General features: G+C 40.6%; 1 protein-coding gene across 1 annotated transcript in view; it reads left to right on the top strand.

Moving 5' to 3' along the window:
- wdr27 (WD repeat domain 27) overlaps nucleotides 1-18,650 on the top strand; it is a gene marked incomplete at both ends in the record, with an annotated part of 40,792 nt that extends 22,142 nt beyond the window's left edge. Inside the window, 3 exons of the mRNA XM_079279686.1 lie at nucleotides 346-448; nucleotides 2,542-2,640; nucleotides 18,579-18,650. Coding sequence (XP_079135812.1) covers nucleotides 346-448; nucleotides 2,542-2,640; nucleotides 18,579-18,650 — 274 coding nt within the window. The remainder of the gene's footprint in view (nucleotides 1-345; nucleotides 449-2,541; nucleotides 2,641-18,578) is intronic.
- Between the last annotated feature and the right edge of the window lie 2,688 nt (nucleotides 18,651-21,338).

The following is a 21,338-nucleotide window of genomic DNA, read 5'->3' as shown; positions in this document are numbered from 1 at the left end:
ATTCACAAAAGATGGCTGCACTCGTTTGTGAAATGCTTTTCATTCCCAGTCCAAAAATAGCTCACTTTCCAGCAGTGTTTTATCGTTGATTCAAAAGTTTTTCCTGGCACACAGAGTTCAGGGTAAAATAATTTCCAATGGATTAAAGGATGTTATTTTATATGAAGTAGATGTATTATGTGCTCCTAATATGACCATTGCGAGGAAACCAACCAGAAATGATATAGTTTTAATACCAATGGGACCCAGAGCAACTAAGCTTGCAAATATTCATTCCTGCACATCAGGTTGGTTTGAGTTTATGAACTTCACAATATCTCACCAATGCGTGCATCTCTTTCTCAGGTGTGTACGGCGTTATGAGAACCATCTAAATCGCTGCCATCCATGCTCTTCAGCCATATCACCATGTGGCCGGTTCCTTGCCTCAGGCTCTGAGGACAACTGCGTAAGTTTGAATATCTGTCTCTCCCTTCACAGTGTGTGTAGACTTCTCTGTACATATACTGTATCTCAGACAGTCCGTTTTTTTAAGTACAATTTGACAAGAAAACTTTGTTAATCAGCAATTGTTGGTTTTTTTTCTTCATTTTTGTAAGATTGAATGTGGTTTAATTCAGGCTTCTGCCCGTCAAAGCCACCTATAAACTGTGGTTGAGGCTTAAATGGCAAAGTATTCTGACTACAATACATTTTATGGGATATACTTTATGTTGTTTATATCTTACTCTGCCTCGTAAAGCAGAAGGACAGCAGGAAAACAGCAGCATTTCTTCATCAGTTTCACCTCCATTTAAGGTGAAGACTGTTTGTGCTTGACTCAAGAGATTTTTGTTTGAACTCAAGCCTTTTTCCAAGTCAAACTCAACCTTCATGTTGAAGCAGAACTATTTAATTGCTTTTCCAGACTGTGACTTATACTTGCTTTCAAGAAGTTTTCAGAAGACTGCCTCCCTTTTCCTTATCCATCTCCCTTTTCTTCTGCTGTATGTGCTTATTGAGAGCAGTGGAATAATATATGCATGCTGCTGGTTATTATCAATTATGGGGGCACAGCGTGGACATTTGAGAGCATCTCTGTCGAGATTGGACATTTCCAACGTTTCTTGGAAATCTGGAGAGTATATGGTAGTTAGCTACACCGTATTTATTTGTAGCTGCCCTGAGACTTCCATAAGCCAGACACATTTGTACTTGTCTTAATATATCAAAAAGCAATCATGGAAAAAAAGAACCCGAATACTTTAAAAAGACTCCCTAGATCATATTACACATTTTCCAAAAAACACAAGGCCAAAAACAATCGAAGTGGAATATTATTTCAATGTGGTCAATATTAACCTGTTATTCGTTCAGTGTTATCCCTGCTCTCAGCTTCAGTTACAGTTGATATAAGCTGATACATCTGGGGATCCATGTGACATTTAAGCATTGCTGAAAGAACTTCTTTCTTCCAAGTATCTAATACCCTGCATGTTACCACACACATCATATGCCTCAGACAAGAGACACTTTACCCACGGACCGTTTGACAGAGCTCACTTTTGAAGCGTTTTTTTTTGTTGAGGGAAACATAATACAAAACAGCTGCAGGAATCTGATGAGTCGTCGTCTGGTAACAAACATCCCGGCATCTCTTTTTATCTGTACTCATGGCACTGAAGCACACAAATGGCACTTAAAACCCACTGATTGTATTAAGTTTGTATGGTGCTAACAAGCTGATGAAACATTCGATATTTCCAGTATTCTAAGATTTGTCTAAGAAGTGTTGATTCTAAGATGTCGACACAAGCGGTGTGCAAATGTTTTATTGTGCACACAAGACCAAGTGTAAATTCAAGACTCTGAAAAGGAGCCCAACACGTCCATGAGATAGAACCATGTGAACGGACAGGGAGTCAACCCCGCTGCCGTCGTACATACCGGTATGTCCTTGACTGATGGGGGCTGTGCCTTTTAACATAATATGCCAACACACAAACTGGGCAAAGCAGATGCAATTTCCAACGCCTTCAGATACTAGCACTCCAGAAGCTTAAAGGGATCCTTCGCTCAGGCCGAGATAGCAAATGGCAGTTCCCATTGCAGGAAGGAGGCACGCTTCACCGGGCAGGAAAATATGATTGAAAGTAGAGGTGTCAGAATACTTTATTATTCTCCCCAAACGACCAATGGATGTGACAGCATGGATGTTAGCGGTGCACACACTCACTGCATGTGTTTGAAGTGGGCTTTTGTCTGTATGTGCTGCGGCTCAAACTCATGAAAACTTAAACCCTATAGCTTTCCCTTAAAGTTTAAATAATCGCTAAAGTATATCAACATCTGGTCATGTCTGCTTGTCTTTCTGTTGACTTTGTCTGTCGTTAACCATATTTCATCGAACACACTTGCATATCGTATGCATCATGTACATATATTGAGCTGCTCTATAGGGCTCAATTTAACTACTTCTATACATGTTCTATATTGGTTCATCACTTCATGGTAACAGTTCATACCTGCTTTTGCTCATGTAGTCTATCTCATTCATTTCAGGCATACATTTATGACATACGCAGCAGCAGCTACCTCCACAAACTTCAAAAGCACTCAGACACGGTGCTCAGTGTGGCTTTCAACCCTGCCACACCAGAGGTAAGAACTTGTCTTCACTTTTTGTCTTCGTGGTTCTGTTATTCCCCGTCTCTTGTTACTCCTTAATCATTCATTTAATGCCCCGTCTACCAGAACAGAAATACCTCATCTAAAATATAGGCTTGTTCTCTACATCCCAGTAAGCTATTGACCATAGTTTACGGAAACGGTTTGTGATGTTGACCTACAGTATGTTCATTTTGCATAATCACCCCAGGGGACATGCAAGCCAGAAGTGTTAATGTGTGTTTACCCTCCATTCCTCCCCTGATTATGTTTGCACATCAGTTTAATCGTTATCTCAAACGGGTATGAAAGGAAAATGTCCAAAAGCAAAGATAAGAGTTCACGGTGAAAAACAGTGTTCTTCTTCTGATTCAAATTAAAAAACAAATCACATATCATGGTTTAAAAGTCATATACATAATTTTCACTAATATTTAAAAGGGGCAGTTAGTTAATCAGGCCTGACCCAGCTCAACTTGCTCTGAACTCCAACTGTGTGTAAGTTCACAAGTGATTGTCATGAAGGAATGATGTCCTCAGGCTGAGGTCGCATAGCAGGGTTTTTTGACACCATCCCAAAGTTCAGGGTGAGTGGACTTGTATGTCAGTGACCTCGCAGAATTTCTGCTGATGTCTAATGAAGCTAAGAACAACATTCTGAAAGCACAACTCAACTCTGAAACTCCAATATGGATCCATTGTAGTTTAATGTTGTGCTATTTTTGTTTTACTGTGTCTTAATGGATATTCAATATTGATGCTTCAGTTTGTGATCTCTTTACTTCAGGTTGTCCCTACTGTCTATAATTAAGTCAACGCTGTTGGCATAATATCAATATAATATCAAGCTTTACTTTATGTTTCCTTGGTGAGACCAGACAGTTCCTGAATATACCAGTTTAACACAGGACAAATATATATATATATTTTCTTTTTAATTGCCATTCCAGGAAAATAACAAATCAAAATGTAATACAGCTCTATTTTGTACCAACATCCTTTCAAAATCTCCAGAGCATTTCTTACTGGGCAACACTCCCTTTGGAAATGTTTTTATTGGTCACTTAATGATTTTCGTCTGGATCTGTTCAAAGTAAATGGATTTCACAAAGAAGCGTTTTAGAATATAACATCACAACCTCTGCTAGATGTCTAATGAGACTTCTAGTTGTCTGTTGGACTTGAGGCACATGTTTTCAATCTTCATGTCCATCTGTGTAACTCCATTCAGTTAAACTTTGCAGCACAATGATACATTCAGATTTCCAAGTTTGAAAGTGGAAAGTTTGATCCGTGGCCATTTACTGGCTGAATGCAGTAATCTGCAGAGTTTGAAGACACACTTCATCATTCAGAGCTTGCTCGTTGCCCATCAGCAATTCTGCATATTGTGTTTAGTTTGATATGACATGCGGGCAAGGCAGGAACTCTAAAAAGTTTTTTAAAAAAAGGTTGAAAATGTATTGTATCCATTAGAACACAACTATGAAGACTTACTAAATTTGCAGTTTGCATTTGTGCAAATAATCAAAACCCTTCTTTTATTCAGTGTATTGTAAATTTCTTGGTAATATATATCAAATTGTATCAATCAGATCTTTTTCATGAGATCATCTCTTATTGGTTGTCTGTCTCATTTAATTATCATTTTAATCACAGAAATAGTTGCTCATGAAATAAGCATGCCTTCTCATACTAACCAATAACCGGTAATGCTGTAGTTTATTACATTAACTGTCTGCTCCAATGTTTCCCAACTTTCTGAATGCAATTAACACACAGCTGCACAGTTATATGTTTTCACCACTGCACAGCTACTTTTTTTTTTCTGTCCCCCCGAAGGGAAAGGGCTGTTCTTGATCAGTGACTGACATCGACATTTACTGTGGCCCATCTTTCTCAGGACCTCTTAGAGGAAGGAAGACCTCTCAAATTCTTAGCAAATTGAGATAAAACTGCATGAAATTGAAAGATTCACAACCTGTGACCGAACTTTGTCATGTTTAATTTCAGGGAGGTTTGACAAAAACAATCCCAACATGTGGTCTTCTTATAGCTTTCAACCGTATCACATGAGTGGAGGGAGTTTGCTCAGTTGACATGGAGATGGATCTGTTGACATGTGCGCTCAGTAAATTCCATGATTCCACCCGTAGCACTTTTATGACAAGTTCGTTCTTCACTTAGATGAAGCACTCTGATGGCTCATACATACATACATACATACATACATACATACATACATACATACATACATACATACATACATACATACATACATACATACATACATACATACATACATACATACATACATACATACATAGTATTAGTTACAGAAAGATCTCCTTCATATGAGCTGAAAAGTGTATCTTTCCTATTTATCACACAGTTGATCTTCTACTTATATATTTAGTGCCTGGCTCCACTTTGTGAGGTTGCTTCTAGTTAAACTTAATGCAGTTGATCTAATGTCTTGCTAGAATTGATGCACACATATCTATCTATATTTTCTTCTGTTGGCCAAAATAGAAACATGTAAATAAAAAAGTATCAGAAAGTCAAGGAGTCCTGGGAAATGGCTGGTCAGTATTAACTGTGACCAAAGCCAAGTGATATCAAATGGGAACATTGCTTTCTCCTTACCAAAACATGAAGAAATACGTGTCCCCAACCTGTGCTCGACTTGCTTTTTAGCCACATTTGAGATCCAGATGTTGCTGTGAGAACCCTTCGATGAAAGGCTCAGACAGATAATGCAATGCATATTTTCCACTCATTTTTCACTCATGTTTTCCATCCTCATACTTAATTAAAAGACCATCAAGCAGGCAGATCTACCTCCGGTTTATTCCTGTGCTGAAGGCTGCAATGAAAGATCCCAACTTTTACTGTCTCTTCACTTTGTTGTCTTGTAAAATCTTGTGGGATTTCACATGGCATACCTCTGTAAAGTTGTGTAAGCTCTCCGGTGTTGGACCTACATGTTCTACCATAAATGTAGACTTGCAAATTCTACTTGCAAAGTATTTTATCACTTGCAACAGGGGTCATTTCGTCTCTGCTGGTTCAACACATAAGGTTGTTCCCTTTTTCATTTATTTTTAGATTAGAGTTGTGGAAGGCAAAATAAGATGTGTCTAATTTGAGTAGAGTCTGGAAACAAGGCAGTGGTAATACTAAATCTGTGGCTTCATCCAATGATTTTAGGACTTTAAAGCTTCAGGATCATGAGTAAAGGCAAAGCAAAATGCTGTAGCCAGAGGCGGATCAACAATGACTTCAGAAAAACAGGTTACTAGGTCAGACTAGAAGAATAGATTTCAAAGGGCTGTGCTCTATTTGGGTTACGCAGAGTTCTGTATTGTCTCATCCCAAGATGGATGGATAGCTCCAGTTACATTGTTCCACATCGGCAGTGGAAATGTCTGGTATTTGCCTAAGGTCAGCATATTAGAAGAGGATTTATTTTATGGGACAGTGGAGTGTCCTCCCTTATTCCTTATTTTGTTTTCAGTGGACTACCTTGAATGCTGATAAAACTATTGTTACATTTTTATTTATTATAAATAATAAGAAAAGTTGTTGAAACCACTGTTCCTTCCATTGCTTAAGTATTGTGTTTTGTCATTCTGACACCTTTCAGTTTTAATTGGTGACCTTTTCCATTCAAGCATCACAATGAGCAGTTTGTAAAACTAAAACTTGCATCGGGCTTTTCTCTTAGAAATGCCTTTTTTATCAAAAAAGAGCTTATTTGTGCCTCCTTTGAGTCCGTGATTGAACAAAAAAAATGTCAGTAATCTGACATAAATAATGTCCGACAATAAACTTAGTTTGTGGATGAAAACATGCAATCAGTAATGGGCAATAGTGAGCAAGGTTTCCTGTTGTCCTTGAGTAAGAAACCGGACTATACTCTGTCCCAGAGACACCACTACACCATTTTTAAATGCATACATGTCTGTGTTTGTTGGAAGGGGATATGAATACAAACAAAATCCAGTACTCTGTTAGTGTTTTTCTTCAACGAAAAATAGCCTCACAATGAAACAATAACTATTTTATAATGTTGTCCGTTTAAGTATTTTGATTAAGTGAAAAGTTTCAGAACTTTTTCCCTCATTTGCACTTCATGTGCTGGACTCACTGAGGTCTGTGACCGCTTATTGACACAAGCAGCTGTCTCTAAAAGTTAACATGTTCCATCTTCCAAACTAGGAAGATGAACAAAGAGTGAATCATCTCACTGGCTTTCAAGGGCAGTGCTACTCTTGTCTCCATATGTCAGCATGTGTCATCTTTGCTCTTCGCGGGCAGGCATAACATGCAGCTGGCATTCCCACTCGACCTTTTTATTGTATATTGTTAATTTGTGGCCATTTGGCATTTGAAAAAGCTATCCACGCTCCTTCGGCCTTTTTCATATTTTATCTCTTTGTTTCCTTTTTTGCCGGGACCCAAGAGAGCAAAACGCTCTCGTCATACTGTAGCGGCCAGACAGCAAATACAGAGGTGGAATCTGCTGTCTGCTCCAGAATGTCACATTAGAGTGAGACACAGACTGAGCTGAGGCAGCCTGAGTTCAACACAGCTGGAAGGCAATGCACAGGAAGTGAGGAAATAAAGAGTTTGGGTCCAGTTGCAAGAGGAATTTTTAAGTATCACGACTTGTGGTCGACAGCATTTTCTCAGTTGGATGGTTAGTTGGTTAGTTGGTGTTAGTTAATTGTGTTGTACAGTACTTCCTTTGGCTGACTACATTGAGGTAAATTTAGCTCAGATATGCACATATATAGTTGGCATGAACACAACATTATTAGATAGCGCATAGTATGTCTTTAATAACTGAAAATGGCATAACCTCGTAAAATAGCATGATATTAGAATAAGAGCTAAGATTAGATGAATACAAATTTAATAAAACATTTCTCAATGAAAAATGTCATGTCTCTAATGTGATGCGATTTTTTTATTTCCCAGAAGATTTTCTTACATTTTCTAAATTTAAATTTAAATTCTTTGGCAATATAGCATCACCTTCATTTACCAATTTGGACTATTATCAGTTCCCTAATTGTTAATAAGTAAATAAGAGACATAACAAACACGAAAAAGGGAGTTCTAACGGCAACAAAAAACAAAACTTAGCTGGAGTGTAGTATTATATAGACCTTTGTATATTAATACTATGCATGCATAAAGATTTATGGGAAGTTAGAAAGTGACTCCGTTCATAAGTCACCACCAAAACTATCACCACCAGCAACAGACGATACATTTCTTTCACTGACAGTGCATAAGCTTATCAAACTGGTGACCCTTGTGACCGTCTGCTCCTGTTTCCATCTCTCATGTGTATCCTCCTTCCGCTCTCAGCATGTACACTACAGAACATCCTGGAATGCTGGCAGTTGTTAAGTCTGCGCTGATGAATAATATCCTTTGGGAGGAAAAACACATCGCTCCTCATATCTTCAAAGCCGCAGTTGTCACCAGTTTCTGCAGACGGTCACTTTCTGTTGTCCAGAATGACAATATTTGACACACAGTCTTCACCACTCGGAATCCAACCCAGACTGTATTCATAATCAGGATTTCTATTCCTGGTTTGAACTATTGATTTATGGTATTGAGTCCAGCATGCCTGACAATAACTTAGATTATGTAACATTTATGACACGCCATGCAAATTCGCAATCTGATTTACGATCTGAGAGTTGCTGAAATGTTTTGAATGATATTTTAAATATGCTTTGTTTCTCATGCATGACCTATGATTAAATGATCAAAAGTCAAATGATGCATCAGGACATCTGACATTGTGACTAAATCTTCAAAATCCAAGAAAACTGTGTTTCCTAGAAGTGGATTTTGAGGAAAGACAAATAACTCAGTTGTGATGGCCCAGCATGACCCCTTGCTGTTACAGCTACAGGGAATCAGCTCGCAAGAAGTATTGACTTCTGACCTTAAAGGTCACCCAAAACCCTCGGTCCTCATCAGCTTAGCTTGCCTCAGCCTCACTGAACAAAGGTCGAAGGTTGCAGCGATGGCATGTGTCGGATTACAGATGTTTGCTGCGAGCGTATGGCGTTAAAAATCCTTTCGTGTTGTCACCTTTTTTAGAAAATCTGTAATTTAGCTTCAACTACATTGCATGTTTACATGGAGACGGTAGTTGATGAATAGAGCTGTAGTTGCTAATGGGGCTGCTCTCCCTCTTGTGTTTTTAAGTAGCTATTTTAGAAGCCGGGGGGGCATGACCCAGACAGCTTGGCTATTGTTGGTTTAAGGTCATTAAGCAGGAGGTCATGGAGAAAGAAGACTTCTTGAAAATTGAAGAGAAATGAGCTGTTTGTTTCATGGGAGAGCCTCAAACACTTTTATATGCTAAAAAACACAAGTATAACACATGCTTATGTAGGTGTATTGTGTTCGTGCTTACCTGGCTACCTTTTTGCAGAAATCCTCATGTCTTTTAGGCTCCACACACACACACACACACACCTGCAAATCCTCTGTGTGTCTATCGGAGAGTGGCTGCAACATTCACTCGTAAAAAGAAGATTTAATCCACCCCAGTTTAATCTCTTCTGTGGTTCAGTCATCCTCAGCCCTCAGCTATTGTGACTCCCTTTCCCAGCACAGGCATCTGCTTGTTGGTAAAAAATGATTTCTTCTGCATAAAACAGCTTTAGTATGTTGGAAAAAATGTTACAACTATTGTGGTTTTTTTTAATGGCGTTTTTTTATCAGTTGCTGTTTTCCAAGATTCCCGCTGTTAGTATTAAAAAAGCAACAGTTTTCTGAAAATCCACCTACAAATCACCATAAATTACATTGATGCTCCGCGGCAGATCGTGACATTCAGCCAAGCACAGCCTTTAGTTTGCAACTTGTTGGGTTGTTTTCACATGTGTTTTCATTGTGTAGGATTTGTGAAGTCCTTTCAGACTTAAAATGGGATTAAGTGTAGTACAAATAACCTTGGCTCAAAGTAGGATGAAATTGATTTGCAATGGTTTGTCACACTCTTACAAGACACGTAAGGTTGAAAATAAAGGGGAAATAGAGCCGTTTGTAAACAGCTGTCTTGGATAATGAGGGTTCCATCCTATCATATTCTCTACTTTGAGCAGCTGCCGATATGAATATGAGAACATTATGATGCTCATTTTGAACTCCAAATGGAGGGTTTCCTATTGTTATTGCTGCTGATTGGCTGTCAGATGTTTGAGGTAATGCTCCCTCACCCTCATTTTCTCTACTGGCTGATAATATATCTATATTCTTGCAAAGAAATATAGTGAAGAAATGATTCTGTACATATGTGCTTGTTAGTGTATCGCATCCCCGTGTTGGTTACAGTATGTGTGTTATTTTACAAAGTTCAGGCCATGAGGCTTTATGCTTTTTTGTGATATATGATATATGATATATATATATATGATATGGCAAGTATAGAAAATCAAGAAACACTGTATGGATCTTGACCGTGGTGATGCTAGTCTTCTTTAATGAAGCAAGTGCTGTTATGCAACTTGGTCCTCTAAATAGAAAGTCGTAAAAACGAGAGTGACGTGTTCCACTGCAGTCCCTGGAAAATATTGAAGGTCACAATACTGTAACTCTAGTTCTATAAGCACAGGCAGAACCCTCGACTGGAAATTTGCACAAGTGTAGCCAGCCAATCAGGTTGTGACTACCCAAATACGTGCCGACCCCACAGCATATAAGGCCGCACACACCGCTGTGTAACAGGGCCCTCTTGGTAACGGGCTCCGCCGATCACTCCGTATATCGTTGTTTTTCTTAAAGGAGCTGTGTTTAACATTCTATCTAAGTAAAGATAGAGTGGAATAATGTCCTGAGCAGAGAATCAAGCAGTGAAGGAAATCTCTCTCTTCCTCTGCCTGTGTTGTTATCCAAGCTTCTCCTTGCTTTGCTGACATAGCCGTGCCGTCCATGTGTGCTTTTAGTGCATGTAAGCACATGTGAACGTGCCCCACTGGTTAGCTCAGGGCTGCTGCTCTGCACTGCTCTCATACAGCTGATGAAGCCGTCCTGACAGACACGTGCACGTAACGTATGCTACTATGATGTGTGAAGTGATTCACCACACTAATGCACTGTACATTCACCACAGACCTGTGACAGAGGAAGAAAAGAAGCAATCGAGTGCTACTTCGTTTTGTTCAGAAGGAGGACTTTCCATTCAATTTAAACAAAGCATGACATCCAAAATATATTTTTTAAAAGTCAAATGCCCCTGGTGGAACAGTGGTGAAGGTGTGCCTTAGTGTGCTAAATTGTTTCACACCTCATTGTCGGAAAGTGTAGCAGCCACCCTCCAGTTCCCCGTCATGTAAACGCCGTTAGCTCTGTCAGCACTTTTGTTGTAGTTTGCACTGTAGGTGCTGTTTGTACCGTTAGCTATAAGCCGCCAGCTCAGCATTGACATGTCGAGAGCCCTTCAGGTTTCCAATCTCAAATCTTGCACCTTTAAAGCAATATCAGTGGCGGAATTCCATTATCGTCTAAGCCCTCCCAGATCATTCTGGTCCTTCCCGTAGACCAGGGGTGTCAAACTCATTTTCACTCTGGGGCCACATCAGCATCACGGTCGCCCTCAAAGGGCCGGTTGTAAATGTAACCACTCCTAACATATTTAGTTTAGTTTCCCGGGATATCTGTGACTTCCACAACATGTACTAAGCAGAAATAGAGGTTATTTTTTCCATGGTTAATAGCGGACAGTTGAACGGCTTTCAGGGCGATAAGCCCCGCCCCCTCTCCGACGCGTCCAGTGCGAATGAACACAAATAGCCCCCGGTGAGACCGGCGGCGCGAATGGCTCAACTCAAAGTTTTTTTATACTCAAACATCTCCGCTCGATGTGAACTTTGAATTGGAACAGTACTTGGGCTGAGACTGATGACGTTTCACAAGTCCACGAGTTTACAAGTGCAGAGAAGTACGCATGTTGAGAAAGACACGATCACTTGTTGTAAATCCTCTTTATGGGTTGTTGCATCTCCTGTCCACCTGTTGTGATCGTTTTAATGTCGGCACACAGACAACATGCTATCTCATCACTTCGACTTTCTATCTCATAATTTCGACCATGGGGATATTTTTATTTTCACATCTAACTTTTAATTTTTGTAAAAAAAAAAATAATAATAAAAATATTTATTTATTTATTTTTTTTTTTTTGCTGGCGGATTCGCGGGCCACATAAAATGACGTGGCGGGCCGGATGCGGTCCGCGGGCCGTATGTTTGACACCCCTGTTCTAGAATAAGGTTCTAGGATGACACTTCGATGATGTCATGTTTAGTGATGTCACGGAATTCTTTAACCGCCTTTGATCATCAAAGGCGGTTAAAGAATTCCGTGACATCACTAAACATGACATCATCGAAGGCTCTAGAATGTCAATGCAGTCAGTGTCATTCTAGAACCTTATTCTACTTAGTTATCATTTGACATCCATCAGAGAGACATACTCAAAGTAGCACTCAAGCAACAATAGCGCATTACCATTGTGAAAAAATACAGGACTTGAGAACAGCCAAAATGGACTTTCAAAAGACAGACAACGAGCAGGCATCAACAAGTGTTGCCTTGAAGGAGAAAATGGCCGCCAAAGAGCTAATTTTGGACCGTGAGGAACAGAAAAGAATCAGGGTTCTCTGTGAAAGGCAGGCAGCAGAAATTGTTGACATGAAGAAGCAGATGGCCAGCAAAGAGCTCACTTGGGACAATGAGAAACTGGAAATAATCAGGGTTAAGAAATCAGAAATTTGTGCCGTGAAGAAGCGGATGGCCTCAGAAGAGCACATTTGGAACCGTGAGAAAAAGCAAATAATCGATGCTTTCAAGTCAGAGCTAGAGCTTAGAAAAAAAGAAAAGGTGGTCACAGAGAAGAAGAAGGACGAAATTATCCTTTCTCTTAATCAAAGACTGCTTGAAAAGCAGAACGAGAATGCCGAGTTCAACCAGGTTGTAAAGTCCTTGAAAGAGAACAACGAGATGATGGCCACGGAGGCAAAATTCGAAACTGAGGAACAGAACTTGCTGAAGCAGACCATCCTGGACCTGGAGAGCTACGCTAAAACGCTCCAGGAACATAACATCAGCCTTCGAGAGCTCACCAAACAAACTGACAAGGAGAAGGAGCAGTTTGAAAAGGAGCAGAAGGAGCTGAAGCAGACCATCCTGGACCTGGAGAGCTACGCTACTCAGAAATGCATTGAGCTCATCCAGAGCGAGGCGGAGTGGAAAATAAAACTCAATGCTCTGGTAGATCGGATGAGAAGCGAACTTGCTGCAAATGAGGAGAGCTTCCAGAGAGAGCAGGATCTGCAGAGACAGAGCAGACAGATGGAGGAGGAGTGGCGCAACCAAAAGGAGGAAGAGATCAAGCTCCTGACACAGCAAAACGCTGACCTCCAGGAACATAACATCAGCCTTCGAGAGCTCACCAAACAAACTGACAAGGAGAAGGAGCAGTTTGAAAAGGAGCAGAAGAAGCTGAAGCAGACCATCCTGGACCTGGAGAGCTACGCTACTCAGAAAGACAGCGAGCTCATCCGGAGCGAGGCGGAGTGGAAAATAAAACTCACGGCTCTGGAAGATCGGATGAGAAGCGAATTTGCTGCAAATGAGGAGAGCTTCCAGAGAGAGCAGGATCTGCAGAGACAGAGCAGACAGCTGGAGGAGGAGTGGTGCAACCAAAAGGAGGACGACATCAAGCTCCTGACACAGCAAAACGCTGACCTCCAGGAACATAACATCAGCCTTCGAGAGCTCACCAAACAAACTGACAAGGAGAAGGAGCAGTTTGAAAAGGAGCAGAAGAAGCTGAAGCAGACCATCCTGGACCTGGAGAGCTACGCTACTCAGAAAGACAGCGAGCTCATCCGGAGCGAGGCGGAGTGGAAAATAAAACTCACGGCTCTGGAAGATCGGATGAGAAGCGAACTTGCTGCAAAGGAGGAGAGCTTCCAGAGAGAAAACGCTGACCTCCAGGTAGATAACCTCAGGCTTCAAGTGCTCGCCCAACAAACTGACAAGGAGAAGGCGCAGATTAAGAAGGAGGAGAAGAAGGCCAGGAAGGAGGCGGAAAATACGCTGAAGGAGGAGAGGAAGGAGGCGGAAAATACGCTGAAGAAGGAGAGGAAGGAGGAGGAGAAGAGGGAGAAGAAAGAGATGGAAGAGAACAAGAAGAGAGAAAAGGAGGAATTGAAAAGACAGAAGAAGGAGAAGAAGGACAATGAGGAAAGAGAAAAGGAGGAAGTGAAAAGGCAAAAGAAAGAAAAGAAATTGATGGAGAAGAGAGAGGAGAGGAAGTAGAAAAGAGAAGCAACATCCTTTCTCTTCTCCTCACTCATCCCCACTTCTAACCTATCCCCACTTCTACCCTAACCTACCCGGCCTTAGTTTTATTTTGTATATTTATGTGAGTGGCAACATTTGCTCAACTTGAGTTGTGCTTTGTCTGGTAGTGTCGCTTCATTTACCGCTTTTATTAATCGTCACTGTCTCTAAACATATGCGACGTACTGGAGACACACTGGTTATAAACTGTCCGTGTGAAGAATGAACCTATAAGAGTCTGTTCATTCTTGGTTCAAGACTCTGGTCTCTTTGACCACTTTTCTCTTTTTGGAGAACGTTATGTGAAATAACTTCTCTGACTCAAGCATTATTCTCCTGCTCTTCCTTCTCTTTCCTCGTCTCTCCCCCGGTGTGTGTACATCTCACTCGAGTCAGGAAACTTGTCAGAATAGCCATATTTGATTGGCTGAGCTGAATCACGTGATGTGATTTGCAAACTGACAAGGGGAAGGCACAGTTTAAGAAGGAGGAGAAGAAGGCCAGGAAAGTGGTCGAAAAGATCCTGAAGAAGGACAGGAAAGAGGAGAAAGAGAGGGAGAAGACACACACACACACACACACACACACACACTTCTACCCTATCTACACACACACACACACACACATACTTCTACCCTATCCCCCCCTCCCCCCCGCACACACACACACACACAGACACACACATAGGCACACACTGATACTCCTCCGTGAATCGCCACCTTAACGTGGTGGAGGAGTTTGCGTGGCTCAGTGATCCTGGGAGCTATATGTTGTCCGGGGACCCTGGTAGGGTCTCCCAAGGCAAACAGGTCTCAGGGGAGAGCCCAGACTAAGAGCGGTTCAAACATTATACATTGACATATTCATCATATTCATGACATATTCATATTCATCAACACTGCCATTTATTTTGCATTCATATGACTAGGTTATATAAAACTTATCCCTGAAATGTGTTGCAGTGGATGTGAAAACAAGTACAGAATCTTACATAATGTGAAAAAAACATTTGTCAGAGAAAACCATGGATTATTTTTCCTAAATCTTTCAAATTTTGCAGTACCTAATAATTGGAATTGGTACTTTTCAGAACCTTTTGACCACTGATCAAATTGCGCCTGTAGTGCAAAGAACTGTTAGTTAGTGTTGTTTACTTTTTTTATCAGATATTTTGCTTTATTTCAATTTAATTTAGTCTTTCAAACGCTCTATGGCGCGTTTGACCTGAAGAAAGAAAATTAATCCGTTTCATTTTGAAAAGTCAGCTTTTTAAAAACCAACATTGCTCAGTTCAAAATTTTGTTTCAAAACAAAACTCCTGCTCTCTTCTCAGGTCATTAAAACCAGGTTTTGTATCCTTACTCCACGTTTGTTCGTGTTGTTTAGGTGTGCTTGGGTGACCCACATTTGTGCACTTGCCCTGTATTCACCAAGCAGGAGCCATGCAAACACATATGCTGGTATCAATAACACACACACACGCACACACACACACACACACACACACACACACACACACACACTCACACACACACACTCAACCCTGTCTTGTGTGCAGTTGTGGTGCAGAGGTCGGCTGTGGGACTGCGTGCTCGGCGATAGTCGTCTCGTCAGAAGTTGATGGACGAACTAATAAAAACAAAAACTTCAAGGATGAAGTCAAAGGTGTATTGTGTATTTCACTATTCACTGTATACGCTCTGTGGTGATCTGCTGGTCACACGTGAAGGTGGGCATCCTTCATGACTTCAGCAGTCTAACAAAAGGAAATTTGAAACTGCTGCCAAAATAACTTTGTGTGCTATTATATTTAATATTATTACTGTTCATTTTGTCATGTGCTTTCTTGCTGTTGCGCTCATTAAAAGTGTCACATTTTACAAATGATTTATCATGTTCATGTGCTTGAATGTACAAAATCACATTTGCATTTGTGTTATGAAAACATTTTCGATTAAATAATTAACATTGCGCAAATTTTGTAATTTTTAAGAGGTCAAATATGAAATATTGCAGGATTTAAATGATGGAAGACTTCACATGCAAACTCTATGCAAACTATAAAGTTAAGAGAAAAGGCTCCTTCAGCCTTTATCTGCTCTCAGTTGGCAGTATTTGATTATCCTGAGTTATGTTTAAGTGCGGCTTTTGAAAGTGATCTTAAAGTACCATTACGCTTTATGTCGCCCTAACTCAAACAGCTACAGCGTTTACAAGTCTTCATATTTTGTACTTTTGTACAAATATTCCGTGATACTTTATTTAGTTTTATCAATCTGTTCTATCTTTATTATTACTTTTACAACTTAGATATTTCTTCTGCTATTATTAATAAAAAATGAATCTCTTTGTTCCCAAAGAAGTCCTTCACAATACCATGACTATCAAATCACATGAAAACTCAATTTTGCACTACCAGCTTCTTAATTTCCTTCCTTAAGTTAACGTCAATGCTGTCAACACATCCAGGACCATACTTTAAACTGTCCTGATTTCAATCACCAGCAAAATACCAGCTGGTGCATCACAATTAACAATTTTGCATACATATACTGTATGTATAAAACAATTACTTTTATTAGAGCAGAGTTAGATTTCAATTAGCCTGTAACAATTTTTTGAAATGGTAATTTTTTTTAAACAACAATAAATGACGAGAGTAAATGATGGATGAGATGATTTATTCAGTGTTTCCTTTAAAAAATAAAGACTGGACAAAATAATCCACAAATATATACAATGAGCGGACGTTTCAAGTCACGGTTTGCGGCTTTGAGGAGGGTGTAGGACACAAAAAGGAGGACTTTCCTTTTCTTATCAATACTTATTTTGTTCTGCACAACTATTGTGAAGTTCACAAATAAATACTCTCCAGTATGACAGGGACTTCCAGTCACCAGAGCTACGAGTGAGAGATGTGTGTTGACCAAATGTATTGCCCCAGAATCTAGTAAACTTTGATTTGTAAGTGTTCATTTTGAAGCAAATTTGATGTGTGTGTATGTGAGAGAGAGAGAGAGCGATGGCCTGCAGTGTTGTAATTAAGTTTGAAAAGTAAAACTTTGTCAGTTTGAGTAGAGGAAGATTATAGAGGAAGACAAACCTTTTATTAATACAATATATTTTCTGTAGCCTATCCCTTTTTGTAATTCTATTTTGCAGGTTTTTTAGTCTGGAGAAGTCATGTGACCAAGTGTAGTCATGTGACCACCATTCGGAACAAACATGACATCAACAAATGCTCTAGAACAGGGGTGTCAAACTCATTTTCACTCTGGGGCCACATCAGCATCACGGTCGCCCTCAAAGGGCCGGTTGTAAATGTAACCACTCCTAACATATTTAGTTTAGTTTCCCGGGATATCTGTGACTTCCACAACATGTACTAAGCAGAAATAGAGGTTATTTTTTCCATGGTTAATGGCGGACAGTTGAACGGCTTTCAGGGCGATAAGCCCCGCCCCCTCTCCGACGCGTCCAGTGCGAATGAACACAAATAGCCCCCGGTGAGACCGGCGGCGCGAATGGCTCAACTCAAAGTTTTTTTATACTCAAACATCTCCGCTCGATGTGAACTTTGAATTGGAACAGTACTTGGGCTGAGACTGATGACGTTTCACAAGTCCACGAGTTTACAAGTGCAGAGAAGTACGCATGTTGAGAAAGACACGATCACTTGTTGTAAATCCTCTTTATGGGTTGTTGCATCTCCTGTCCACCTGTTGTGATCGTTTTAATGTCGGCACACAGACAACATGCTATCTCATCACTTCGACTTTCTATCTCATAATTTCGACCATGGGGATATTTTTATTTTCACATCTAACTTTTAATTTTTGTAAAAAAAAAAATAATAATAAAAATAATTTTTTTTTTTTTTTTTTTTTTTTGCTGGCGGATTCGCGGGCCACATAAAATGACGTGGCGGGCCGGATGCGGCCCGCGGGCCGTATGTTTGACACCCCTGCCGTAGACTGTATAGGAAGTGGACATAGTCATCGTGACAGCGGACTGCCATTTTGAAGCCTCTAGTTTGGCGGTTTCACTGTCGCCATCTTGGATTACGGCTGTCGCCATGTTGGTTTTTGGAATTGATTATATTTGGAATGCGGAGGAGTGACAGAGACGACGTATACGTCTCTGGTAGCAGCAGCGACCTGTCAATCACAGTAAGCCCGCCCTACAGCGTACTCCGCTTCATGTTCTATTTGACTCTAAATGGACCATCATTTACCAAATGAACATCATGCTGTTTTGACGAAGATTTGAAACTAGAGATTGAGACCATCACCTCATGTTCACAATGTTTATGAGGTAATAACTCAAGTGGGAAGTACAGTCATTTTTTTATACTCCATTCAATGTGACTTCTTTTTGCAACCGGAGGAGTCGCCCCCTACTGGTCAGATTACAGAATGTAAGTTTAGAGACACCTTACTCTGCAGAACCGGAGGCCCAGACAGTAAGGGGTAAGGGGCGGAGCCTGTGTGAGTTTGAACCACAAGACTAAAAGCTCACCGTACTGTTTTTTTCTCTGTCTCTCTTAGCTGCTAACTGGAAGCCTGGATGGGAAGCTGAGACTCTTTCAGTCCAGCAGTGGGGCCCCGTCTGTCTCATGACACCAGTGCTGCTGTGCATAGTGTCCCCAACATGACTGTGTGATTACAGCAGGCTGCTGCAAAGACCATGCAGGTTTCATTCAAGCAGTTCCAAGCCCCTGGCTAGGATTTTAATGGGATAGGAGAAATAAGGGATTTGCTTTTAGTTGTTGGTTCAATAAAGATCAAAAATATATACAAGTTTAAAGAGTTTTTGTTTTTCTTGTCATGTGTCTGTTCTTTAAATTCTGTGCTTAATTTCAGCTCATCTTTGTAAAACCTCCAGTATATACATCATTAGACCGCTGTACTTTTGACTAAGATTCAAAGGGATATTAGTAGTATCTTTCATCAGATTCATTACACCGCTTTGTTGTCGTGAGATGATGATGGTGATATGTACTCAATTACTTATAATTACAGCTACATTTGCCAAAAACAATTTCATCAGCCGTTATTCCCCTCTGACCGTCCACATTCTGGATGGAGGAGCTTCAGATTTTCTTCGTTGAGTATGTGGAATAGATGTACTGTACTATTTCACTGGCTGAGACGACTACTTAACAGATCAGTACACAGAGATATGACATCAACTGGGTGCAGCCTATTTGGCTGCCAGACACACAGATGCTACTACTGTTCATACTGACACACCCGTCCGCACATGTACATTTGCTCTTCTCACCCACAATCGCAACACAATCCTAGCGAGAACTGACAACTATGCAACTGTAGTAGAACAAAACTAGGACTCTGACACTGTGAAATGTAAGCTGAAAAGGGCAACATTGGTAATATGTCAAGTATAAGTATCTTGGTATATCATTACATTCTTGAGGAAATTCAGTTTGTTGTTTTTTACACGGGATGTGGTTGTGTTACTGCATGTCTTTTTGTTTTAGAAACGTGTCAGCTTTGTTTCAGGTTCTACTTTAGCACCACTTCTGTTTTCTGTTTATATTTATGATCTCCGTTTGATTTGATTTTCTTCAACGTTTAGGGATGGGGGCACGATTCTTTCATGAACAGAAGAGAACTCCTACATTTTCCCACTATGCTGCCATTATCGCTGACGACATGTTCTAACCCACAGCTGTCTGAAAAGAGGCTGAAGGAAAACTTTACCTGTCTGCAATGGAATGAAATTCCAGGCGTCACTCATCCCCCCCATCCAGCAGGAAAAGATATTGTATTTGACGCATTATCCGACTCTGACGCTGACGATACAATGATAAGTCCCCTGATATGCTGCCTTTACTCCCTCAGACGGATTTTCAGAAGACTGCTCGTCTCTTTATTTGTCCCCTGTCCAATAACCTGTGTTTGATTGACTGTCTTTTTGGACGGTGTGCTTTAATTAACACCGAGGCAGACTGCCTGTGAAGATTGTTCTCTGTGCACCACCAACCTCAGCTCGGCCAGATGAAATACAGCTTTGAAGTTGCACAATGTCAGCTTCCAGGTTTCCTATCAAAAAAACTGATGTTACACAAGAAAGAAAGCAGAGCTGAGGCTGCCGAGGATTAATGAGGTGACACAAAGGAATTTCCCCTTGCGAGATTGATAAAGTACCTATCTAGTCTAATCGAATCTAAATTCTTGGGTCATATACCACATTATGCATGTATGTATGAATGCATGTTTATTATGCCACAAATATAGGTATATATTGGCATGGTTGAGTATGCCCTGTCATTATGAGCTTTAGTGTTCCTGCAAGCAGAAGAGACTATCTACTGGAACAAAAGATAATAAATTGTCTTTGGAGTAAATTCATGTAGCCATGTTCCTCCTCCATTTTAGTGTGTGTTTGTGTGTGTGTGTCTGTTTGTATGTGTATGTATTAGTGTACACACACATTTCTTTTCTGTGAGGTCGCTTTTTGGCGCACTCCCTGCATTGATATCACCGGTAAAGAATGATGTATTTATGCTTGAAAATAAAGGGATTTCAAGGATAGCCCCACCCATACATCACAACGCAATCTGATCCAAAGATTGATATTCATAATCCTTTGTTATTCAATTTGACACAGAGAACTTTGTCTGCGTCCAACTTTGTAGAGTACTAGGACTCTGTATGGCAGCACTAAACAGAACAGAGCGTCCTGTTGTGGGAAGATATAGTGCAGAACTCTTCATTTGGTGACCGCTTTCACTTGGTGCCTTAGAGACCTCGTGTCATCCGATGCGGAACCACACTACATGACGTCAGCCCTATTATGGTCTGTCAGGAATGATATCAAGCATCAGGAACAAAAATGAGCAATGGATGCAACAATTGCTAATTTCTTCCCATGTAGTGTGTTATAGTGGAAGTCAACAGAGGCAGCATCTGGGACACCTCACATTGTTCCAACAGACCGGCTGCCCAGTGATGCGTGCCTCCTCCCCTACATGGGAACTGACATTTGTTTTCAAGGATCCCTTTGAGCCTCTGGAGCACTCCTCTCTGAAGGCGTCGTCATCTAAGACTGCTTTGCTGCTTGCACTGACCTCAGCTAAGAAAGAGTGTGATATAACCACCCTGTTGATGCACACAGTTACTCTCAAACCAAATTTCCTCTTTTGTAAGAACGTAAGAAGTTCTTTCAGGTCAAAGGTTATCCAGCTGGATGCTTTTTGTCTCCCACCCCTTGAGGAGGACGTGGAGGCAAAATTGCATTGGCTTTGCCCAGTTCCTGCGTTGGCATGTTATATTGACCGCATA

The sequence above is a fragment of the Melanostigma gelatinosum genome (assembly GCF_949748355.1).
Source record: "Melanostigma gelatinosum genome assembly, chromosome: 12".
NCBI lineage: Eukaryota > Metazoa > Chordata > Actinopteri > Perciformes > Zoarcidae > Melanostigma > Melanostigma gelatinosum.
The sequence above is the reverse complement of the archived record's forward strand: the minus strand, read 5'-3'. Positions and strand labels throughout refer to the sequence as shown.